Raw genomic sequence first — 22,406 nt, 5'->3', positions numbered from 1 at the left:
TAAAGTATATGTAATATAACGTATGATATTTAAAATGTACACTCTAAAAAATGCTGGGTTAAAAACAACCCAAGTTGGGTTGAAAATGGACAAACCCAGTGATTGTTTTTTAACCCAGAGATTTTTTTTTAACCCAGAGATTGGGCTGTTTTAACCCAGAGATTGGGTTGTTTTAATCCAGAGATTGGGTTGTTTTAACCCAGTGATTGGGCTGTTTTAACCCAGAGATTGGGTTGTTTTAATCCAGAGATTGGGTTGTTTTAACCCAGTGATTGGGCTGTTTTAACCCAGAGATTGGGTTGTTTTAATCCAGAGATTGGGTTGTTTAACCCAGAAATTGGATTGTTTTAATCCCAGAGATTGGGCTGTTTTAACCCAGAGATTGGGTTGTTTTAAACCCGAGATTGGGCTGTTTTAAACCAGAGATTGGGTTGTTTTAACCAGAGAATGGTTGTTTTACTCCCAGAAATTGGGTTGTTTTAATCCAGAGATTGGGCTGTTTTAACCCAGAGATTGGGTTGTTTTAATCCAGAGATTGGGCTGTTTTAACCCAGAGATTGGGTTGTTTTAATCCAGAGATTGGGTTGTTTTAACCCAGTGATTGGGCTGTTTTAACCCAGAGATTGGGTTGTTTTAATCCCAGCGATTGGGCTGTTTTAACCCAGAAATTGGGTTGTTTTAATCCAGAGATTGGGTTGTTTTAATCCCAGGATTGGGTTGTTTTAACCCAGCGATTGGGCTGTTTTAAACCCCAGATATTGGTTGTTTTAATCAGAGATTGGGTTGTTTTAACCCAGTGATTGGGCTGTTTTAACCCAGAGATTGGGTTGTTTTAATCCAGAGATTGGGTTGTTTTAACCCAGCGATTGGGCTGTTTTAACCCAGAGATTGGGTTGTTTTAACCCAGCGATTGGGTTGTTTTAACCCAGAAATTGGGTTGTTTTAATCCAGAGATTGGGTTGTTTTAACCCAGCGATTGCTGTTTTAACCCAGTTGTTTTAATCCAGAGATTGGGTTGTTTTAACCCAGCGATTGGGCTGTTTTAACCCAGAGATTGGGTTGTTTTAATCCAGAGATTGGGTTGTTTTAACCCAGCGATTGGGCTGTTTTAACCCAGAAATTGGGTTGTTTTAATCCAGAGATTGGGTTGTTTTAATCCAGAGATTGGGTTGTTTTAATCCAGAAATTGGGTTGTTTTAATCCAGAGATTGGGTTGTTTTAATCCAGAGATTGGGTTGTTTTAACCCAGCGATTGGGCTGTTTTAACCCAGAAATTGGGTTGTTTTAATCCAGAGATTGGGTTGTTTTAATCCAGAGATTGGGTTGTTTTAATCCAGAAATTGGGTTGTTTTAATCCAGAGATTGGGTTGTTTTAATCCAGAGATTGGGTTGTTTTAACCCAGAAATTGGGTTGTTTTAATCCAGAGATTGGGTTGTTTTAACCCAGCGATTGGGCTGTTTTAACCCAGAAATTGGGTTGTTTTAATCCAGAGATTGGGTTGTTTTAACCCAGCGATTGGGCTGTTTTAACCCAGAGATTGGGTTGTTTTAACCCAGAGATTGGGTTGTTTTAACCCAGCGATTGGGCTGTTTTAACCCAGAAATTGGGTTGTTTTAATCCAGAGATTGGGTTGTTTTAATCCAGAGATTGGGTTGTTTTAACCCAGAAATTGGGTTGTTTTAATCCAGAAATTGGGTTGTTTTAATCCAGAGATTGGATTAAATGTTTGCTCAATCTGCTGGGTAGTTTTATTTAACTCAACTATTGTTTAAAAATTGCTGTATTGCTTGCTTAAAATGAACCCAAAATATGTTGGAAATTAACATTTATTAATAAGTTTAATGAATAATAATTAAACAATAAACATTTATTAATTTGTTTATTATTGTTTCCTCTAGTAATTGTGTCTGATTTTTAATTTCCAACCTATTTTGGGTTCATTTTAAGCCAGACATATAGTCATTTTCAAACAATAGTTGAGTTCAATAAAACTGACCAGCAGGTTGGACAAACATTAACCCAATCACTGGGTCAAAACATCCCAATCGCTGGGTTTGTCCATTTTCAACCCAATTTGGGTTGTTTTTAACCAAGCATTTTTTAGAGTGTATAGTTGTAGAAGTGTGTGTGTGTCTCTGTCTCTATCTGTCTGTCTGTCAATTTCATTTCATTTTAAGTGTGTTTTATTGTCATGACAAAATACTGTACACTTGTATTGCCAAAGCAATGGCTGCTCGGCTGCGTACAAAACATGTGCAGTGTAGTACAATACCATTAGTGCAAGTACTTAATGTTTAGGAAGAAAACATTAAGTGAAATAAGTTTTTGGATACATTTTGTTTTCTCCCAGTTTTCAATTTCAGCTTGGACTGTTTAGCTGATTTTTCAAATATGTAATTTATATCTTTCACAGCTCGATTTACGCCTTCTTTAGTGAGAGTAAGTGTACTTATAAGTGCTAACAGCGCTTGTATTTTTTGACTGCTCTCTGACACTCTTCTGTTCTGTTTCAGCCCATCTGTGGGGTTTTCTGACTGTGATCGCACAGGTCCGTTCTGAAGGATCTGTTATAATCACAGTTTCCAGGAGGTGAGCGGAAGGTGAATCTCCCTCGTGTGTCTCTGTCTGTCAGGTTGCTGAGTCAGATCCTCTCCATCTGTGCTTGCGTGCTTCATGCTGTGTGTGTGTCCGTTGCAGGAAGATTGTGTTGTTGTTGTTGTGTGTTTTACAGTAAAACACATGAGATTGTGCAGCGTCAGTAACACAGCCGTCAGCATCAGCGCTGCTGTATCAGTATCACACACTCCTGTGGGTGTCAAACGCATCTGAACACACTTTAATTCTTACAGCTGGAGGTCTGATTACTCATATCACCAATACTCAAGGTTTAACTGATCAAACTGAGAAAACAGCCAGCAGACAGAGAGACACACTGATGGGTTTAATTGAGTTCTCATGACAGACACAGGGAACGAGAGAAACACAAGCAGAGAGATGGGGTGGAGGATGGGTGTGTGGAGATGTGATGTGACTTCCTCTTTCAGAAGCTGTGAAAGCGAGTGTTTGTCTGATCGTCTCTCTCAGACGCTGGTAAGATCTGCATTCACTGCCTTCCACTTCTGCTCTGCTTCATCTGGAAAACATCTCGTTTACTGTACAAACATCTGGTAAAAAGTTTTTTTTTTACATACTTTCTAAATCATAGACATCCCAGCTAACAGGGAACGTTCTCTCAAGGTTATGAACAGCTCCTCCAGTAACATTAATAGAACGTTTGTTCAAAGTTATCTGGTCTTTAATAATGTTCTCAAAACTTTATTTATATGGAACGTTTTTTCCTGAAATGTTTTAGCTGGATGTTCATCGAACGTTTTTTTAAATGTTAGTGCTCATTTCAGAACGTTTCCTTAACGTTCACACACTATAAGAAAAGAATTGTTGGTTTAAGTTAAAAAAGTAAGTTAACTGGTTGCCTTAAAATTTTGAGTTCATTGAAATTAAAATTTTGAGTTAATACAATGAAGGCGATTGATTTAATCAACAGAAACTCAAAATATTATGTTATCTGAACCACATTAATAATTGAAGTTGATTTGACAAAAGAAGAAATGTTGCCATAACTAATCATGAAAATAATTTTTTACAGTGCATAACCAATAAAAAAAAACGTTTTTAAAACGTTAAAAAAATGGACGTTGTGAACGTTCAGTGAACATTCAGAAATGACATTTTTGTTCGTTGGGTTAAAGACATTTTCTAAATGTATTTTCAATATCTAATGTAGTAGAGATGTATTGTAGTCGAGAAAACGCCCAAAAATACATCTTCCAGATGAAAATTTGCACATCAAACCGATGTTTCAGTAATATTTGTGTGATATCTGGATATTGGAGAACATTTTACAAGAAAATACCATTTTGGTCTTCAAAATTTTATGTTTAATTCAAGGTTATTTGCTATTTCTTTGTAATTATTGTGAAATTTACCAGCAATTTCAGATTGAAAATTGTTTTTATACCATTTTTTCCCCCAGTTTTTAATATATATATATATATATATATATATATAAATTATATGATAAATAGTCAAATAAATATATGTAATATGTGATATAATCTAAATACCATGGTGTATGAATGTGGTTATTATTTATTTGTAATTAATTACTTAGCAGATGCTAATAAGTGACAAATGAGGAACAACAAAAAGAGTTTATAATATGAACTGATTAAATGTTTACGCTGAAAGATGAGTACTAAGACACTTTGGATAAAAATGCATTTTAAGTCTGCCAAATCCATGAATGTAAACGTGTGTGTGTGTGTGTGTGTGTGTGTGTGTGTGTGTGTGTGTGTGTGTGTGTGCAGGTATGCTGGTGGTCAGGTTTGTTCTGGTTCTTCTGTGTGTGACTCTGGTCTGTTCTGAGATCAGCCGTCTGACTGATCAGTGGATGGCCTGGAAATCTCAACACAATAAGAGCTACAGAAACACAGTGAGTACACACACACACACACACACACACACACTCACTCACTCATGAATGGCCCACTGAACTCAGATCAGATTGAGGTTTGTGACACCTGAGCTCTGAATGTCATCAATCACATCATGTAAATCCACACACAGCAGGACTGAGCCTCCGGTGCGACACAATCAGCTCAAGTGAGCCGTAAAATGATTAAATAATCGCAGCATGCAGGACTGTGATTGGTCGGCTCTAATCTGTCAGAGGACTGTAACCGTCACGTACGGCCAAGCTGTCATGTGTTGTGTCTAGTGCACACTAAACAGACAGGAAGAGAGCATCTGATTGACATTTAGGGGTTAATCTGAATTCTTTTATATATTTATTTTATTTTTTCTTATGAATCTTTGATGATTATTTAACTGGCTGGAAGTTGGATAAAGCCAGTCTGAGTTAGTCAGAGTTGTGTGTGTGTGTGTGTGTCCATCAGTCATGTGTGTGTGTGTGTGTTGTAGAGAGAGGAGCGTCACAGGAGAGCCGTCTGGGAGCAGAATCTTCTGGAGATCCTCAAACACAATGAGGAGACGGCCGTCGGTCTGCACACATTCACACTGGGACTGAACCAGCTCAGCGACATGGTGCTGTAACACTTTCCTTCAAAAGGCGGAAGAGTCTGAGAATATAATCTTAGATATTGAGGACTATATTTCTCCTAAAAGTCATGCTCTTCCTCAGTATTTTTGTGTTTTTGTTTTCTGGTACAAATATCTAAACATAACTAATAATTAATTCAATTATTAAAATCTAAAATTAAAATAAGTAAGTTTAAAATATAAACAGTCTACATAAAAATGAATTAAATAAAATGTCAAATTAAAATCAAATTAAAAAAACATTTTAAAAATGTATGAAATCATAAAAACTGTCAAATTAAATTTTTTTTTTTTAAATATTTAAATTAACAATCTACAAAAAAAAAACAGTTACTAAAACTTACTAACAAATTCAAGTCATTTTAAAAATATAAACAATCAAAATAAAATTAATTAAATCATAAAAATGTAAATTTAAAATAAATGATTTTAAAATAAAAAAAAATCTACATAAAAAAATCATAAAATTGCCAAATTAAAATAAAGGATTTTTAAAATATATCACTCAAAATAAAATATTTACAAAAAATTAATTAAATCATGTCAAATTAAAATAAATATCTAAACATTCTTAAATGACATCAAGACTAAAGAAAGAATATCTGCTCGCGAAGAAGAAAAACAACCTTCATTCAAAGTAGTTTAATATTTTTTCTCATTTTATGAAGCATAAACTCACTTTTGATACATTTTTCAGAAAAGCAAGATGTTCCTGTTATAGTTGTTTTCTCATGTCGGTGCAGGTCAAAGGTCACATGTATGGTGTGTGTGTGTTCAGACTGCAGATGAAGTCAATCCTCTGATGAACGGTTTACTGGAGGAAGATTTTCCTGATGTCAACGTGACGTTCAGTCCTCCGTCACATGATCACCTGAACGTCCCTCCCAGAGTCAACTGGATGGAGCGCGGGATGGTCAGTCCCGTCCAGAACCAGGTGTGTGTGTGTGTGCAGTGAGAGTGTGTGTGTGTGATCACAGGAGTGTAACGTGTGTGTGTGTGTTCAGGGCCCGTGCGGCTCCTGCTGGGCCTTCAGTGCTGTCGGGGCTCTGGAGGGGCAGATGAAGAGAAGAACCGGCGCTCTGGTTCCGTTGAGTCCACAGAACCTGCTGGACTGCAGCGTGAGTTTGGGGAACCGCGGCTGTAAGGGCGGATATCTGAGCCGAGCGTTTCTCTACATCATCCAGAACAAAGGCATCGACTCCAACACCTTCTACCCGTACGAACACAAGGTACTTCAGACGAGACGCTGTTTCCATCAGATCTGAATCAGACCAGCGCCGCTTTAGTCTCAGTGTGTGAATGTTTATGGCCTTCGCTATACAGCAGGGAATCTCAAAACTGGAAGATTGTGACCCCTGGAGGATCATGAGGGAACTGCAGAAGGCTAATGAAAAGCTAATCATTTAAAAAAATTAAAATTAATTAAATCATAAAAATGTAAAATCTAAATAATAAATATATAACACTAAAATATATTTAAAATTAAAAATACCTTTAAAATAAAAATTATAAACAGAAAAAAAAAAATTTAAATCATAAAACTGTAAAATTAAAATAAATAATTGTGAGTTGCTGAAAGCCTGATCTGAAGGTCTGAGGGTTGTTGTGATGTTGTCCTGATGTTTACAGGTGGGTGCGTGTCGATATTCTGTGACGGGAAGAGCGGGATACTGCTCAGGATTCCGGATTCTTCCACCTCACAACGAGGGAGCGCTGCAGTACGCCGTCGCTAACATCGGCCCTGTGTCCGTCGGCATAAACGCCAGACCTGCTTCCTTTCACAGATACAGAGGCGGTAAGACACACACACACACACACACACACATGTGTTTATTAGCTGTCTGAATGTGTGTGTGTGTTCAGGAATCTACAGTGATCCGAAGTGCAGCTCTAGATTGGTCAATCATGCAGTTCTAGTGGTCGGTTACGGGTCAGAAAATGGACAAGATTACTGGCTGCTGAAAAACAGGTTGATTTTCACTTTATACAATAATACTATCTGACAGTCTCGACATTAAAGGGTTAGTTCACCCAAAAAATTAAATTTCTGTCATTAATTACTCTCCCTCATGTCGTTCCACACCCTTAAGACCTTCGTTCATCTTCAGAACACGACTGAGAATGAATCTCATTGGTTCTTGCGGAAACTCAAACATGCTTGAGCTTCTGTTTACTGTAACTGATCAATGTTTATATGTGAAGAAAAGCCTAAATTCAGTCTGTTCATCATATAAAGTGATCATGGTTCTTCAGAAAATTTCGAGTAAGCCACTTGATTCATATGGATTAGTTTTACGATCTCTTTATGAACTTTTTGAAGCGTTAAAGTGTCAGTTGTGTTTCTGTCTATGGAGGGACAGAAACCTCTCGGATTTCATCAAAAATATCTTAATTTGTGTTCTGAAGATGAATGAAGGTCTTACAGGTGTGAAACGACATGAGGGTGAGGAATTAATGACAGAAATTTCATTTTTGGGTGAACCAACTCTTTTAAACAGATATTTTGTCATGTGATTGTAATATTATAATGTAATAATTTTTTTATCATATTATTAATAATTATTTTAATTATTCATATTTTTATAAATATAATTCTGTATTCATTTGTTTATATAATAATGTGAGTTCCAGTATTTCAGCATGAGCTCTAATGACCTCTAGTGGTGTAAATGTGAAATCATTATTGGTTATTTCTCTTTTCTGTCTCTCTGTCAGCTGGGGGACGGCGTGGGGTGAAAAGGGCTTCATACGCATGGCACGAAATAAAAACATGTGTGGAATATCCAGGTTTGCCATTTACCCCACCGTCTCATCTGATCCGATCTGATGTTCCTGACGTCTGATCCCAACTGAAATGAGCCACTGGAGTGGGAAATATCTTATAAAATATCTGTTTTTTAAAATAATGTTTAGTTTACATCACAGCCCTGTAAAACCACATGACAGCTGTCACTATAGACCAAAACAACTTCAGATCTGGAACACGAGTTGGCTGGGCAGATGGCTTTGATTTTCTAGCAATTTTAGAGTTCAAGTTATTTTGTAAAATATCTATTTTATATAAAACCCAAAATGTTTAGCTCAGTATATTCGCTTTACAGTAAACTTAAACTTCTATTTCATTTTATCAAGTGTCTTGTTTGACTGTTTGCAATTGATGTTGTTTGAAATAAAGTTGATATTGATACTTAGAAGCAGGTGGGAGGAGCATTCTCATTCTACAGCATCTGATTGGACAAAAACCTCATTGATGTCATCAACATTTTCCCCAGGAGAGTCTTTAATTGATTAAAACGTTCTGCCATGATGAGAAAGCTGATTTAATAAGTCTAATTGTGTGTTTGAGTGTTGTGAGAATAAATAAAGCTCAAAGTTTGATTAAAATGATTCAGATAAGCAGCATGGCTTTTATTGTTTGTGTTAAAAAGTTTGACATGACATTTTACATGTATCTATCTATAAGACGAATGCAAAATGGCGCCGGTCTAACCGTACTGTGCGTTCATCAGCGTTACAGTCCTGAGTCAGAAATAACACAAATACTGTTACAGTGCATAAAACGTACTGGACTGATTATCATAATTCACTTTTGTTCATTAACAGTGTCAGTAGTGTCAGTAGTGTTGGCGGTTCGGTCCGATCACATGTGCTCTGGGTGATTCTGAAGGCAGCTGATGAAGTCCTTCACCTGCCGACCCTCGAAACAGATCTGATACACGGACACGAACAGGGGAAACCTACACACACACACACACACACACACACACACACACACACGCAGATATCAGACATGCACAGCTGATGATGTAATGACGATGTAACAGCGATGATGTCACTGGGACTCACTTGTCAATCATGTTTCTCTTCTGAAGGATCTTGTAAACCTCTGCAGACGTCTGAGGGCCCTGAAGTTTCTGACCGTTCAGCATCTCAGCTTCCAGTTCCACTATCGACTAATGAAAGACATAAAGAACAAGTGAATAATAGAGGAATGAACTTTGAATCACACAACAGATCAGCGTTTTGTTCCATTCGCTCCAGTTAAAGCTTTGAATTGTCAGCAGAGACACTCAATGAACTGGTCTGTGCGTGCGCTGAAGAGATGTTTTGCAGTTAAATGAAATAATAATGTGCTTTTTTATATTAGAATTATTGGTAAAAACTAGTAATTTACAGGTAAATAAAATATACGGAAATAACAGAAAAATCTCCAAAATAATGCATAAATATACTGTTTATATTTTATTAGAATTAAATAAGTTAATGATGTTAGTTTATATCTCACAATTCTGTTTTTTTTCCACCACGGAATAAAAAATTAAAAAGGTAATTGCAACTTTTTATCTAACACTTCAGACTTTTTTAGTTTATATCTCGCAACCTTTTTTTCCCCTCAGAATGGCAATTTTACATCTCGGAATTGTAACTTTTTTTTTCTGAATTCTGTTTTTTATTTCTGCCACAGAATAAAAAAAAAAAAAAAAAATTAATTTGTAACGTTGAATTGTAACTTTTTTATTTTGTCGTTTCGTGGCGTAGATCTGTGATTGTCTCATAATTCCATCTTTTTCATCTTGTTATTTTACTTTTTAACATAATTATGACTTTTATCTTATCATTTCTACCTTTCATCTCAGTTTTGAAGTCATAATTCTGACTTTATCTTATAATTTTGACTTTTGATATAATTCTGACTTTTTATCTCATAATTTTGACTTTATTTCATAATTCTAACTTTTTTCTCATATTCATTTTTCTGTCACGGAATATAAAAAAAAAAGGTAATTACGACTTTTTATCTAACAATTTTGACTGTTTATATCTTGCAATTCAACTTTTTTCCTAAGAATTGCGATTTAAAAACTTGCAATTGAAGCTTAAATCTCGAAATTGTGACTTTTTGTCTTGGAAAATGTTTTATCTTGTGATTCTGAGACAATATCTCACATTTTTGTGTATTTTCTTAGAATTGCAAAAAAAAAGTCCAAATTCTGAGATAAGAAGTTGCGACTACTTTTTCATGTGAAACGCTGCTCATCATGTGATCATCAGTGTGTGGTACAGATGTGATGTGTCAGTTTGACCTTCTGCGAGCGAGCGAAGGCCTCCGCCACGCGCCGGTTGCGTCCGCCGTAGCAGGTGGTGATGAGGTCGGCGACGCCGCAGCTCTCCAGGAAGGTGGCGGAGGAGACGGCGCTCTTGCAGAAGAGTTTGGAGAAGGCCACCATCTCCATGAGCCCCAGTCTGATGACGGCAGCTTTAGTGTTGTCCCCGAAGCCCAGGCCGTCACAGAAACCCGCACCCACCGCCACAATGTTCTAGCAGAGACACGAGACGCTCAGTCATGTGCAACTGCGCTCATAAACTTACACGCACCGCGCACAATCTGCAAAATGTTGATCATTTAAAAAAAAGAGGGATTATAAAAATTGCATGTTGTTGTTGTTTTATTTAGAACTGCCTAAACAACTTTTGAACAGAATTATCTGTGTAAATTGTACTTATTTCCAGTATTTCCAGTTAGTAATTTTAGTTTTATCAACTATTACAAATCATAAAAAACCAACCCCTGATCTATAATAAAATTCAGTGTCATCATTCTGACATGTATGGAAGCCCATTTCTGCCACATAAGAAAACTAAATCATGCATTATTATGAGATAAAAAGTAAAATTTAAAAATATTATAAAATTTATGACATTACATTTTTATAATTAAAACAAAAAAGTAATAATTATGAGATAAAAGAACTTCTAAGTCAGCAATGACTTCTCAAGTTATGAGAACTTTTTATCTCATAATTTTGACTTTTCACCTCATTATTTTGACTATTTTACATAATTATGTAAAATTCTTCTTTGTCTCATAAATGACTTTTCATATAATTATGACTTATCTCATAATTCCAAGTTTTTATCTCATAATTTTGACTTGTCATAAGTAGGACTTTTTATCTCATAATTCTGACTTTTTTACCATAATTTCATGTTTTTATCTCAAAATTTCGACTTCAAAATTTCCACTTTATCTCATAATTTCGACTTGTCATCATTATGACTTTTTATCTCATAATTTCAACTTCTTTGTCTCATAATTATGACTTTTTACCTCATAATTTTGACTTTTTCTCATAATTTTATATTTTTATCTCATAATTTTGACTTTTTATCTCACAATTTCAACTTTATTTCATAATTCTAAGTTTTTGTCATAAAACTTTTTATCTCATAATTTCAACTTTATTTCATAATTCTAAGTTTTTGTCATAAAACTTTATATCATAATTCTAACTTTTTAACAACTTCTTTTTAATCATATAATTTTAAGTTTGTCATCATTAAGACTTTTTATCTCATAATTTCAACATTTTCCTCATAATTATTGCTTGTTTTGTCCCATAATTTTAACTCTTTGTCATAATGACATCTTTTTCATCTTATAATTTTTACCAAAACATGCAAAAAAAAAAAAAACATTTTTCCCCCTAATGTGATGGAAATGGGCTTCCACAGGACACAAGGCTTTAAAGATGGATTCTAGAACACTGAGATGCGCTGCAGTCGTGTGTGTGTGTGTGTGTGTGTGTGTTCAGGCACCTTCAGCGCTCCGCACAGCTCCACCGTGTCGCTCTCCTTCACCACAGTGATGCGGAAGTTTGGCGTCTGCAGAAGCTCTTTGAAGATCTTGCCGTTGGGTTCATTAGTGGCTCCTGAAACACACACACAGGATCATAAACACACTGAAGCACACAAGGTCAAGCGCTCTGCAGGATTCTCACACACCGATGGTCGTCTCACAGAACTTCTCCTCTGCCACCTCGCTGGCGATGTTGGCGCCCATCAGCACACTGACCTCGATCTCCAGCTTGGACCTGATGATGTCAGAGATCAGGGTCAGACCATCCGGACCCTCATCGATACCCTAAACACACACACACACACACACACACACGGTGAGTTTGGAACGGACTACTAGTGCACTGCATACTACATACTATTTTTTTAAAATGCTATGTGAAACAGTATACACAATGAAAACAATAAATCTTTTTATGTTGCATGTTTAACCCACCAAAAATTGAGACAATCTACAAATCAGCCTGATGAAGCAGTCTTTGATAATATCTATTCAAATGCAATATAGATGCAAAACCTAATAAAAGTAGTTATGTCTGAAAATACTCTTAATACACAGTGTTACACACACACACACACACATATTATGACTGTATTAATAAATACTTTTTTACTTACTTAAACACTACTGACTGAAAATATGTAATATATTATTTTAAATAGAAATACATAGTGCGTCATTTAGAGGTGAAAAATATTAAAGAATAAATATTATTGTTAACTAAAGGATTATTGTTAACTAAAACTAAATAAACTAAATAAATCTCAAATAAAATAAAATATAAATAATAGATGAAAAACATATCTCAGTAACATTTCTAATTTTTATTTAGTTTAAGTTGAAGAACTTACCCAAACTGAACCAAAACTAAAAGCTCAAATAAAAGTAAATTAAACCTAAATAATAATATTTTAAAAAGCTAGAAAAAATACAAAAGCACATAACAAAATTACTAAAAAATAATCAAAAATTAAAATAAAACCTGAAAGTATAAAAATAAAAGCTAATTCAAAATATTATCAAAAACTCTAATAGTATAGAAATAATACTAAAAGAACACTGATTATAGTAATGGCGATTGGCTCGTACTTTAATGAGGGAGATCCCGAGGGCTCCGGGTTTGACGTGAGGTTTCATCTGGTCACAGATTTTCACAATAAACTGATGAGGAATGACGAAGACCAGGAAGTCGGCTCCGCTCGTGGCCTCCGTGACGTCAGGAACAGCCACCTGTGGAAACACATTTACAGATGGAAATACACTCATAAATGGTTTATATGATCATGAGCTGGTTTAGATCAGTGGTTCTTAAAGGGATAGTCAACACAAAAATAAAAACGCTGTCATTATTTACTCACAGTTGTTGGTCCCCATTCACTTCCATAGTAATGGGGACCAGCAACATTCTTCAAAATATCTTCTTCTGTGTTCAACAGATCAAAAAAAATTAAAAAAGTTTGGAACAACTTGAGAGTGAGTAAATGATGACAGAATGGTAATTTTGGGGTGAACTATCCCTTTAACCTTTATAACATATAGGCCTCTCACTGTCCAACACAATATTCAAAGACACAGTGCTTGAATGATTGCAACACAACTTTTATTATTCCTTCAGCTTTGACCTAGTTACAGTCTGCTTGAGTAGCTGTTAAATGAGTCATTATTAATCCAGTTCATCCGCATCTAGTTGAAAGTTGAACGTTTTTTTAAGTGCAACAGAACTATTAGATAAACCTTAATGCTTACTGGTGCAGCCCACCCGAAATGTTCTTATGTTGCATGTCGTAGGTTATATTAGTTGCATGTGTCATGTGTGTCTGGTTGAGAAACACACAGACGCAGCAGTAATGCCTAGATGAGTTTAAGGGTGATCTGTGCAAAGTTCATCACTTTAATCTGTGTGTCAATTTACTGATAACAGCTCAGTATGAACATCTAATAATAAACTCTAGGTCATCTGGCTTACTATTCTTTGAAGTACCACGTGTAAAATCAAAGTGCCATGGTATTATGGTCTGATTCCATCACTGTACTATGGTATAGTGAGTAAACGCTCATGAAGAGACACACACCACATTTTTGGGCAGTTTGTGTCCGGGCAGGTACTTGACGTTCTCGTGTTCAGTGTTGATGATCTCTGTGAGTTTGCGTCCGTCAATCATCTCCTCATAAACCCACATCTTCACTATCGGGTCGAAGCGGTTTGACGCTTTCACATTGTGGCCGATGATCTTGGCGATGGCAGAACCCCTGAACGACAACACACAGAAATACATCACTAACCAAGAGTTTACAAAGTACCACGGTGCACAGCTAACAAAAATATGTTTAGCTAACGTTCCCATTAGGTTATGAAAACATTATTTCTGATTAAATGTTCTCTGAATGTTCAAAACATCCAGTTTATTAAAAGTTTTAAAATGTTTTCTGCAAACATTATGGGAACGTTACTTTTGAATGTCCTCTGAACGTTCTGAAACAAAATATCCAACTAAAACGTTTCAAGAAGATAGTTTGTTATCAGTGGAACATAGTCAGCTAACAGGGAACGTTCTGGCAAGGTTCTCTCAAAGTTATGAACAAACGTTCTTCCAGTAACGTTAACAGAATGTTTGTTAAAAGTTTTGTGGCCTTAATGTTCTCAAAACGTTTTAGTGTCTGTTTTTTAAATGTACTTGTTTCAGAACGTTCAGAGAACATTCAAAAGTAACGTTCCAATAATGTTTGAAGAAGGATACAATGTAATGTTCCGTTGACGTTCACATTGTAAACATTTAAAAACTTCTTTTTCAGAGAACATTTCGAAATAACGTCTTCATTGCTTAATGGGGACGTTAGCAAACGTATTTTGTAATCTGGGATGTGAGAGGATCGTATTCTTACAAAGTAACGCGGTAAATTACAAATATGGCAATCAATCAGTGATATATATCAGAGTAACACAGTAGTTTTGTAAGAGCGCGAACACATAAACACGCGCACGCGCGCATCTATATATACAAACACACATGTGGAAACGCAAGACAGACGCCGGTGAAAATGAAACTGGTCACGCGTCTGGCGTCGCGTCGCGTCGCGATCAGTGTTACTGCGTAGTAGAAAAACTGCAAACAGCTGCTACAGGCATCATCATAATCATAATCATATCAACCGGAAGCCCCCGTTTGATACATGAGAGGGAACTCACCAGTTTCCAGAGCCAATAATACAAACTTTCTTTCCAGGCATTGTGTTGTTGTCTGTTGACCAGTCAGTGAGAGAGTGAAGTTTGACTTCCTGACACACCCGTCATAGAGAGAGAGAGAGAGAGAGAGAGAGAGAGAGAGAGAGAGAGAAAGAATGCAAGGCTGGGTTCAACAGGTCTGGATTTGTCTCTATTCCTAGATTCCTTCTTTCTGTGCATCTAACCCTCTGCGTAATACTGACACTTAATAATAAACAGAATGGAAATATTTTTGATTTATGCATGACTTATAAACCTTGAATGTTCAGCTCAGCTTAACTTACATGATTGTATTTGTCTTAAAGTGGACCTATAATGCCCATTTCACAAGATGTAATATACATCTCTGGTGTGTGTGAAGTTTCAGCTCAAAATACCCCACAGATCATTTATTATAGCTTGTCAAATTTGCCCCTATTTGGGTGTGAGCAAAAACACACCGTTTTTGTGTGTGTCCCTTTAAATGCAAATGAGCTGCTGCTCCCGCCCCCTTTCCAGAAGAGGGCGGAGCTTTAACGGCTCACGCTTCGGTCGCTCAACAACAACAAAGCTGGAGAATCTCACGCAGCCAAAATGAGGATTGTCAGTAACGGTGTTCAGCCTTACATTGTTCAAACCGGAGTCGACACTGATGGAGAGACTCAGGAAGAAGTTACAACTTTTAGATGTTTCTGAATGGTTAGTGGATAAATGTATGTAGTTGCTGTGGAGTTGATTCAACTCATCCACTAGCATGTGCCGTCATGTTAATCTTTTGTGTTGAATTGACCCTCGTTTGTGAAGCAGTCCGGTGTAAAATGACGGCATGACAACAACACTCTACTACAACAACTCTTCCTCTTCTCTAAAGCAGCCCAACATGGCCCCGCCCCCTTTGTTGTGTGTTCTCGGGGGCGGGGTTTATGTAAATTTTAGGGTTTGTGATGTCACTAACCCAGGAAGAATCTCGTTGTAGTCCCTACCAGCCGTTTAAAAAACGATATCTCTCTTTGCATTGAACTTTGAGTGTTGTAACTTTGCAGATGTTGTTTGTGCTCAAACAGCAACATTACACACTAACTAAAGTTAAAAAAGTCAAATCATAATCAACCACCACTTTAATGTCCACATTCAAATGCAGAAAGTTTTGTGTGAGTGTTTAGGGCGTGAAGAATATCATTATAGCTCAATGTTAAAAAGCAGAAGTCAATGATCATCATGTGATCATGCTGGTTTTGCTGGTCTTGTGGGATGAAATTTCTATAATTCAGCAAAATCTGACCAATAAATCATACAGTCTCCGCATGAAAACAGCTTCATAAGAGGAAAAAATGTTCTGTATGTATTTAATGTACTTACACAATATATCAGATGTTTATCAAGCATTTCTGCTGCCCTGTTAAAAGTTCAGAGATCAAAGGAAAAATAATCACATTTTATGACCATACGACCTTTGACCCCGGAGAAGATCCTGCAGTGACTTTCAGCTGAATGAGTAAAGTGAGCATTACTATGCAATAATATAATATAACACAATATAGAATAATATGATGTAATATAAAACAAAATAATATATAAAATAATAATATAATATAATATAATATATAAAACAACAATATAGAATTAAATAAAATAATCCTGGAAAAAATGATAAACATTTTATTCAATTCAACAATCAGTGGACTGACAGAGAAACAGCTATAATTTATTATTATAGTTGAATATCAAACATTCACACATCAAAAGAGAAAAACATCCTGCGCTGCATATTAATCTCAACATAAAGTCCTTCCGCAAAATAATCAAGTTTTTCAGCTGTTCAACAGCTTCTTCTCTTCGTATGTTATTGATAATGAATAGCAGTGGATTTACAGCATTTCAGAGACTCATAACTGTATATGAATGATGAAAATCTGAGCCGTCACTGTATCTGTACAACTAAACATGTAAAATCAACCTCAATTAACATCAAATGTCTGTAAAATGGTGATTTTGGCCCATCCCAAAAATATCTAAAATCATGCAGCGCCATATTCTAAATGATTCAAAATAATACAAATAAAATAACAGCAATAATTGTATTAACCATATTCAACTATTAACAAATTTATTTAACTGTTTCCCACATTTGTGCTCAACCCTGTAACCACATGATTTTCACCAAATGACAAGAAAATTCATAAAAATCCTGGCAGCCAGGAAATGACATCACTAGAGCAGAAGCAGGTGTTTACAGGAGATCTAGTGTCGCTGTCAGACGTACAGTACATAAGTAAAGCAGAGATAGTCTTTAGTTCAGAGCGACTGCTGTAACTCTGTTGAACCCGTATCAAACCATCCTTCACAATATATCAACACCTTACACTTAAACTCAAAGAAAAACTACTGAATAAATATTAAGACAGTTACTTTATAATCTGTCTGGAATAACTGGGTATAATTTACTGAATAAGTTACTGGATCATCTGACACAGAGAGGAAGAGAGCAGCGTCACATGCAGCCTTGAGCAACACAACAGGCCGTTGTCATGGTGACAGTGAGAGTGTCACATGATGAAGAAGAGATGTCACATGATGAAGAAGTGATGTCACATGACATGCCAGCCGTCAGCGACAGAACATTTGTTGCACAACACAAAAAACATCCACTGTCACCAGCGGCTCCGTTCAAACTCTAGTCAGCTCCCTACATAGACAGCACTTCAAGGGAACGGGACGCTTATGCTGCCTACTGAGAAAGCCTGCCTTTGATCTTAAAAATGTAAAATTAAGATGAATTAAAAGTATTGTTCGTTGTTAGTTCATGTCAACTAATGTAGTTAATTAATGTAAACAAGTGTTATCAGTGTAATTGATATACCATTAAAGTTTTTTATTAATATTTTTAATTAGTTTTGATTTATATATTTTCTGTTTTCATAGTAAATTTTGTTAAAGTTTTAGTAATTTTGTTGTGCTTTAAAAAAAAATATGTCTGGATTTCATAAATTTTTTATTTCAGTTTTAGTTTTAGTTATTTCAGTACTTCAAGTTAAACCAAACAAAAATGAGAGATGTTGGAAACTCGCTGAAATTAAATAAGTTTATGTTTTTTATTTTATTTCAGCTAATGTTTATGAGCCTCGCACTTGACAAAAATATGTATATCATTTCCACAACTTATTAATTTGTTCCCTTGTTTTAAACGGTAAACTACTTTGTTCCCTCTTTTTGATCTAACTAAATTAAGGGAATGCATTATTACAACATGGCCACAAGTTAGTAAAACGAGGGAACAAAGTCGACTTTCATCACATAAATATCGACTTTAAAAAATCTGAAGTAGTGCTCGAAGTGAGTCACTTGAGTTTTGTTTCAGTCCAGGACGGGTCGGTGATCTAGTTCTCTCAGGACTTTTTAAACGCGGCCAGCACGGCCCAGATCATCTCGTCCGCGGGGCTCGTGACCTTGGCGCTCTCCAGGTCCGGGTCGGCGTCCAGCAGGCTTCGCGAGCGCGAGCAGGCCAGGTCGTAGCGATCGTCGGGCAGCGTTGAGAGCGCGTTCTCCAGCACGTCTGAGATGTGGGCCAGCAGGATCAGCGCCAGCACCCGGCGGCTCATGCGGCGCGAGTCGTTGGTCCAGCGCTCCAGCAGACTGTCCTGCAGACGCTGCACCAGACGCTCCTTCTCGCTGCTGTCCGTCACCGGGTGCGTGGTCATGTCGAACAGCAGGAAGTTCTGCTTCTCCGTGGTCAGGACGCCCTTCTCCACCAGATTCTTGGCCAGACGCTCACGGACGTTACGGATCTGGAAGTGCAGCTTCAGAGGGTTCCAGGTCTCGCCTGAAAACAAACACATCAGACACTGGTGAAGACGCTTCACACCGCAGTCAAGAGAGATGAAGTTCTTCCTCTGTGCTTCTGCCTTGTTTGCCAGTACAGATATCTAAACATCCTTAAATGATGAGACATACTGTATATTCCCACAGAAAACTTAAACTGTAATAATATTTCACTGTTAACAAAACAAAAAGTAAAAGTATCTTGATTTAAGAATGTTCAGATGTTTGCACTTGAAATTAAGACAGAAATACTGAGGAAGAACATCTTTTTTTCTTCCTTGTCTAAAGTTGATTTTAAGGCTCTATTCCAACCCTCGTGAGCTCCCTACCTAGACAGCACTTTTAGGCATCACAGGGGCAGCATTAGTGTGGTGAGCTCCTGTCCATGAGGTGTTTCAGATCAAGTTTGAAAGGATGCTGTTTAGCAGGTCGTTCCCTAGAGGGAGACAGCGAGCCGCTCACGAGGGTTTGGGACGGAGTCCGTGTGTGTGTGAGTGTGTGTGTGTCTCACCTGTGAGCAGCTCGATCCAGCTGGCCACGTCCTCCGGCGGTTCAGTGCTCTTGATGTGCTTCAGCGCTTCATCCAGCAGGACGTCACCGGTGGGAGCGGCCGACTTGAACAAGACCTGTGCAGAAACCAGTCAGGAAAACAGAACATTAATAAAAATGAAAACAACATCATTACAGCTATTTTTATTTTCCTTATCATTTTATAAAAAAACATAGCAATTATATAAGCTCTTCTCATTTGATATTTTATAGAAAATCTAGAATTTTGCCATTTGTGACCCTGGACCACAAAACCAGTCATAAGTCGCACATTTGTAGCAATAGCCAACAATATTTTGTATAGGTCAAAATTATCAATTTTTCTTTTATGCCAAAAATCATTCGGATATTAAGTAAAGATCATGTTCCATGAAGTTATTTTGTAAATTTCCTACTGTAAATATATCAAAAAATAATTTTTTGTGAGTGGATATGCATTGCTAAGGAGCTCATTTGGACAACTTTAAAGGCGATTTTCTCAGTATTTTGATTATTTTGCACCCTCAGATTCCAGATTTTCAAATAATTGTATCTCGACCATATATTGTCCTATCCTAACAATAGAAAACAATGGAAAGCTTACTTATTCAGCTTTCATATGATATATTTAAAAAAAATTGACCCTTATGGCTGGTTTTGTAATCTAGAGTCACATTTTTAAAAAAGCCCATGAATGAAATTTCTGAGTAAAACTGTAGTCTCATATCATATAAAGCAGGATATTTCAATAAATTATCACCACATACTAGTGTTCTTCATCATTTAATAAATACACAATTCTTGAGTGACGAGTTCGACGACATCTGTTAAAAAGTTCAGGCTTCACTTTCTTCAGTTGCATTAGACACTTTTCATTTGTAAGTATTTTGACAAAAAAATATGATTTAATATTCTACCCGGTTTCATTCTAGAGCTTCTGAAAGTAACAAAAGCACATACTCATTTTTAACGTGTAAATTAATAATGATAGAGTTTGAACGCTGTGAAAAACCTCACGATCCGGAGTGACTTCACATTAGAGACGAGACCAAAGCGACCATTAATACTAAGATTACTCTCATAATTATGGAAGATTATTTCTGCCACGGAATAAAACATAAAAGAGAATATGTGACTTTTTATCTCACAATTCTGACTTTCAACAAAAAAGTCAGAACTGTGAGATAAAAGGCAATGACCTTTTTTATTTTTTATTGCGTGGCAGAAACAAGCTTCATAAACAGTATAATATAACACAATCATGCAGTTCGTTTAATTATAGAGTGAATGTAGTTGATGACAGAAAGAGTCACGCTGAACTCTTAGAAATGTTGTTGAATAGACATTTTCACCAGCTGGATGATGAAAACAGGTTTTACAAGTTTTGAACTGGTTCAAAACACATTCACATTCAAAAATATGAAACAATGTTCATTTCAGGCCAAGATCTGAATGTTGATCTGAATGTGTTTTGAATATACTGCACACATCATTTCCGTCTCAACCTCTGAATGCACTTCAGAGTTTATAGATGCAAATGAGCTGAGATTGCTCGGACAGTGAAACAGTAACGCATCCGGTCGGGCGGGTTCAGTTTCTGATTATCTCTCTATAGTCACTCAGACAATAAGATGAAGAAGCTTCTGTGGAAGAGTCATTCACACAACCGCACCGTTTGCACTGAGAGATAAGGTGTGTTGGAATGTGTGTTTAAGCACAGGAACATTTGCATTTGTGTTTCCATTGAGCTGCTGAACACTGAAATTCAGGTGTTCAGAGACTCTTGATTATTGTAGTTTACAGAATAACCTGAGCTGGAATTCTCCAGTTACACTAGCGGTCAAAAGATTGGAATAATTAAGGTTTTACACTGGAATAATATCTCTGAATGTTTAAAATGTTCTGAGACAAGTAGCAACGTTTAAAAAACATTAGAAGAACGTCCAACTAAAACGTAAAAACACTCCATGAATGATGTATAAATAATGTTTCTGTGCTAACGTTTTGAGAACATTTTTAAAGGCCAGATGACTTTGAACGAACATTACTGGAAGAACGTTCCCTGTTAGCTGGAGTCGTTGGGATTGTATTTCCCTCAACTAAACCTCCTAGTGATGATTGACATCTCGCTCTCGCTCTCTCTCTGTCAGCTGCTCTACACCCAGAATGCATCAGTGTTGCGTTCACCTTGCGGTCCAGCAGTTTCCTGCGGCGGGAGCTCTGCGGCTCCAGGTGAATGCGTCCTCTCAGCGTCAGCTCCACCAGAATACAGCCGCGCAGACCTGACGAGATGCTGTCGTTCCAGAAGGACGTGTAGCCCTGCGGATCACAGCAGATGAACATCACATGATGAAGAGCACAGATAAATATTACACGAGATTCATCAGACGATATAAAACCTACAGAGAGAGAGAGAGAGAAAACTTGTAGAATTTAGAGCTTTTAGAGATTAACTGTTCTTCATTAGCTTTTCCACTTTCATTTTCCTCTGGATTTTAATTAAAGCAACCATTTTTATTGAGCAAATGAAGACATATTTTGGTCTGTGACAATTAAAACTGTTATATAGTTCATTACACTTCAATAAAGGACACCAAATAATGCTAGTGAGGAACGGCAGAACGAACTGCACCATGTTGATGCAATGAATGTAAACCAGCTGCAACTTCAGCAGGAAAGAACAAAAACTCTGTCGTTACTTGCCCAATAAAACGGTTGCTTCAGTAAATGATTAAATGACAGAGAAAAATAAACCTAGTAGAAGTCAAAGAGATGCCAACAGGAAAACTAAAGGATGACAAGCTGCTTTCAACAGAACACTGGACTGTTAATGAACGCATGGACTGAAATAATCATTATTTGTTCAATGTTGTCTGGTAATTTGTCAGACGAACTGTGAAGATCTGCCTTCAGATAGTGTCTCTCATAAGATTAATCACACACACACACACAAAGGAAGTTTTATAATCACTAACAAGGAAGTTTGCTCAGAGATTTTACACAAGAATAGACGCAGACAGAGACACACCTGCAGAGTTCACAGCAGAATACAATACATATCCATCTGTCTAACTATCTATCCATCCATCTATCTATCCGTC

General features: G+C 36.7%; 3 protein-coding genes across 7 annotated transcripts in view; 1 reads left to right on the top strand and 2 right to left on the bottom strand.

Moving 5' to 3' along the window:
- The first annotated feature begins 2,857 nt into the window (after positions 1-2,857).
- On the top strand, positions 2,858-8,506 carry ctss1 (cathepsin S, ortholog 1). Of its 2 annotated transcripts, none has more exons than XM_051873486.1 (8): positions 2,858-3,091; positions 4,369-4,493; positions 4,982-5,104; positions 5,898-6,053; positions 6,124-6,348; positions 6,749-6,914; positions 6,983-7,088; positions 7,835-8,506. In XM_051873486.1, exons 2-8 carry the CDS (start codon positions 4,371-4,373, stop codon positions 7,944-7,946), a joined length of 1,011 nt encoding a protein of 336 aa, XP_051729446.1. In that variant the 5' UTR covers positions 2,858-3,091; positions 4,369-4,370; the 3' UTR covers positions 7,947-8,506. The 2 variants fall into 2 exon arrangements, with proteins under 2 accessions (XP_051729446.1, XP_051729445.1); XM_051873485.1 differs by having other exon boundaries at positions 3,001-3,168.
- On the bottom strand, positions 8,507-15,109 carry gpd1c (glycerol-3-phosphate dehydrogenase 1c). The gene is made up of 8 exons (XM_051873484.1): positions 14,944-15,109; positions 13,829-14,006; positions 12,846-12,986; positions 11,903-12,041; positions 11,717-11,829; positions 10,204-10,437; positions 8,966-9,072; positions 8,507-8,856 (listed from the first exon to the last, which is right to left on the bottom strand). The coding sequence occupies exons 1-8, from the start codon at positions 14,982-14,984 to the stop codon at positions 8,760-8,762; spliced, it is 1,050 nt and encodes a 349-aa protein (XP_051729444.1). The 5' UTR covers positions 14,985-15,109; the 3' UTR covers positions 8,507-8,759.
- A 1,492-nt stretch (positions 15,110-16,601) lies between these two features.
- The window catches only part of golph3l (golgi phosphoprotein 3-like), a 10,421-nt gene continuing 4,616 nt past the window's right edge, over positions 16,602-22,406 (bottom strand). For all 4 annotated transcript variants that reach the window (XM_051873488.1, XM_051873487.1, XM_051873489.1 and 1 more), the window contains exons 3-5: positions 21,493-21,624; positions 19,289-19,403; positions 16,602-18,778 (exon numbers count right to left, since the gene is read on the bottom strand). In XM_051873488.1, the coding sequence (XP_051729448.1) occupies positions 18,345-18,778; positions 19,289-19,403; positions 21,493-21,624 (681 nt within the window). In that variant the 3' untranslated portion in view covers positions 16,602-18,344. The remainder of the gene's footprint in view (positions 18,779-19,288; positions 19,404-21,492; positions 21,625-22,406) is intronic.

The sequence above is a fragment of the Ctenopharyngodon idella genome, chromosome 19 (assembly GCF_019924925.1).
Source record: "Ctenopharyngodon idella isolate HZGC_01 chromosome 19, HZGC01, whole genome shotgun sequence".
NCBI lineage: Eukaryota > Metazoa > Chordata > Actinopteri > Cypriniformes > Xenocyprididae > Ctenopharyngodon > Ctenopharyngodon idella.
Note: the sequence above shows the minus strand (reverse complement) of the source record. Positions and strands in the feature narration are given on the sequence as shown.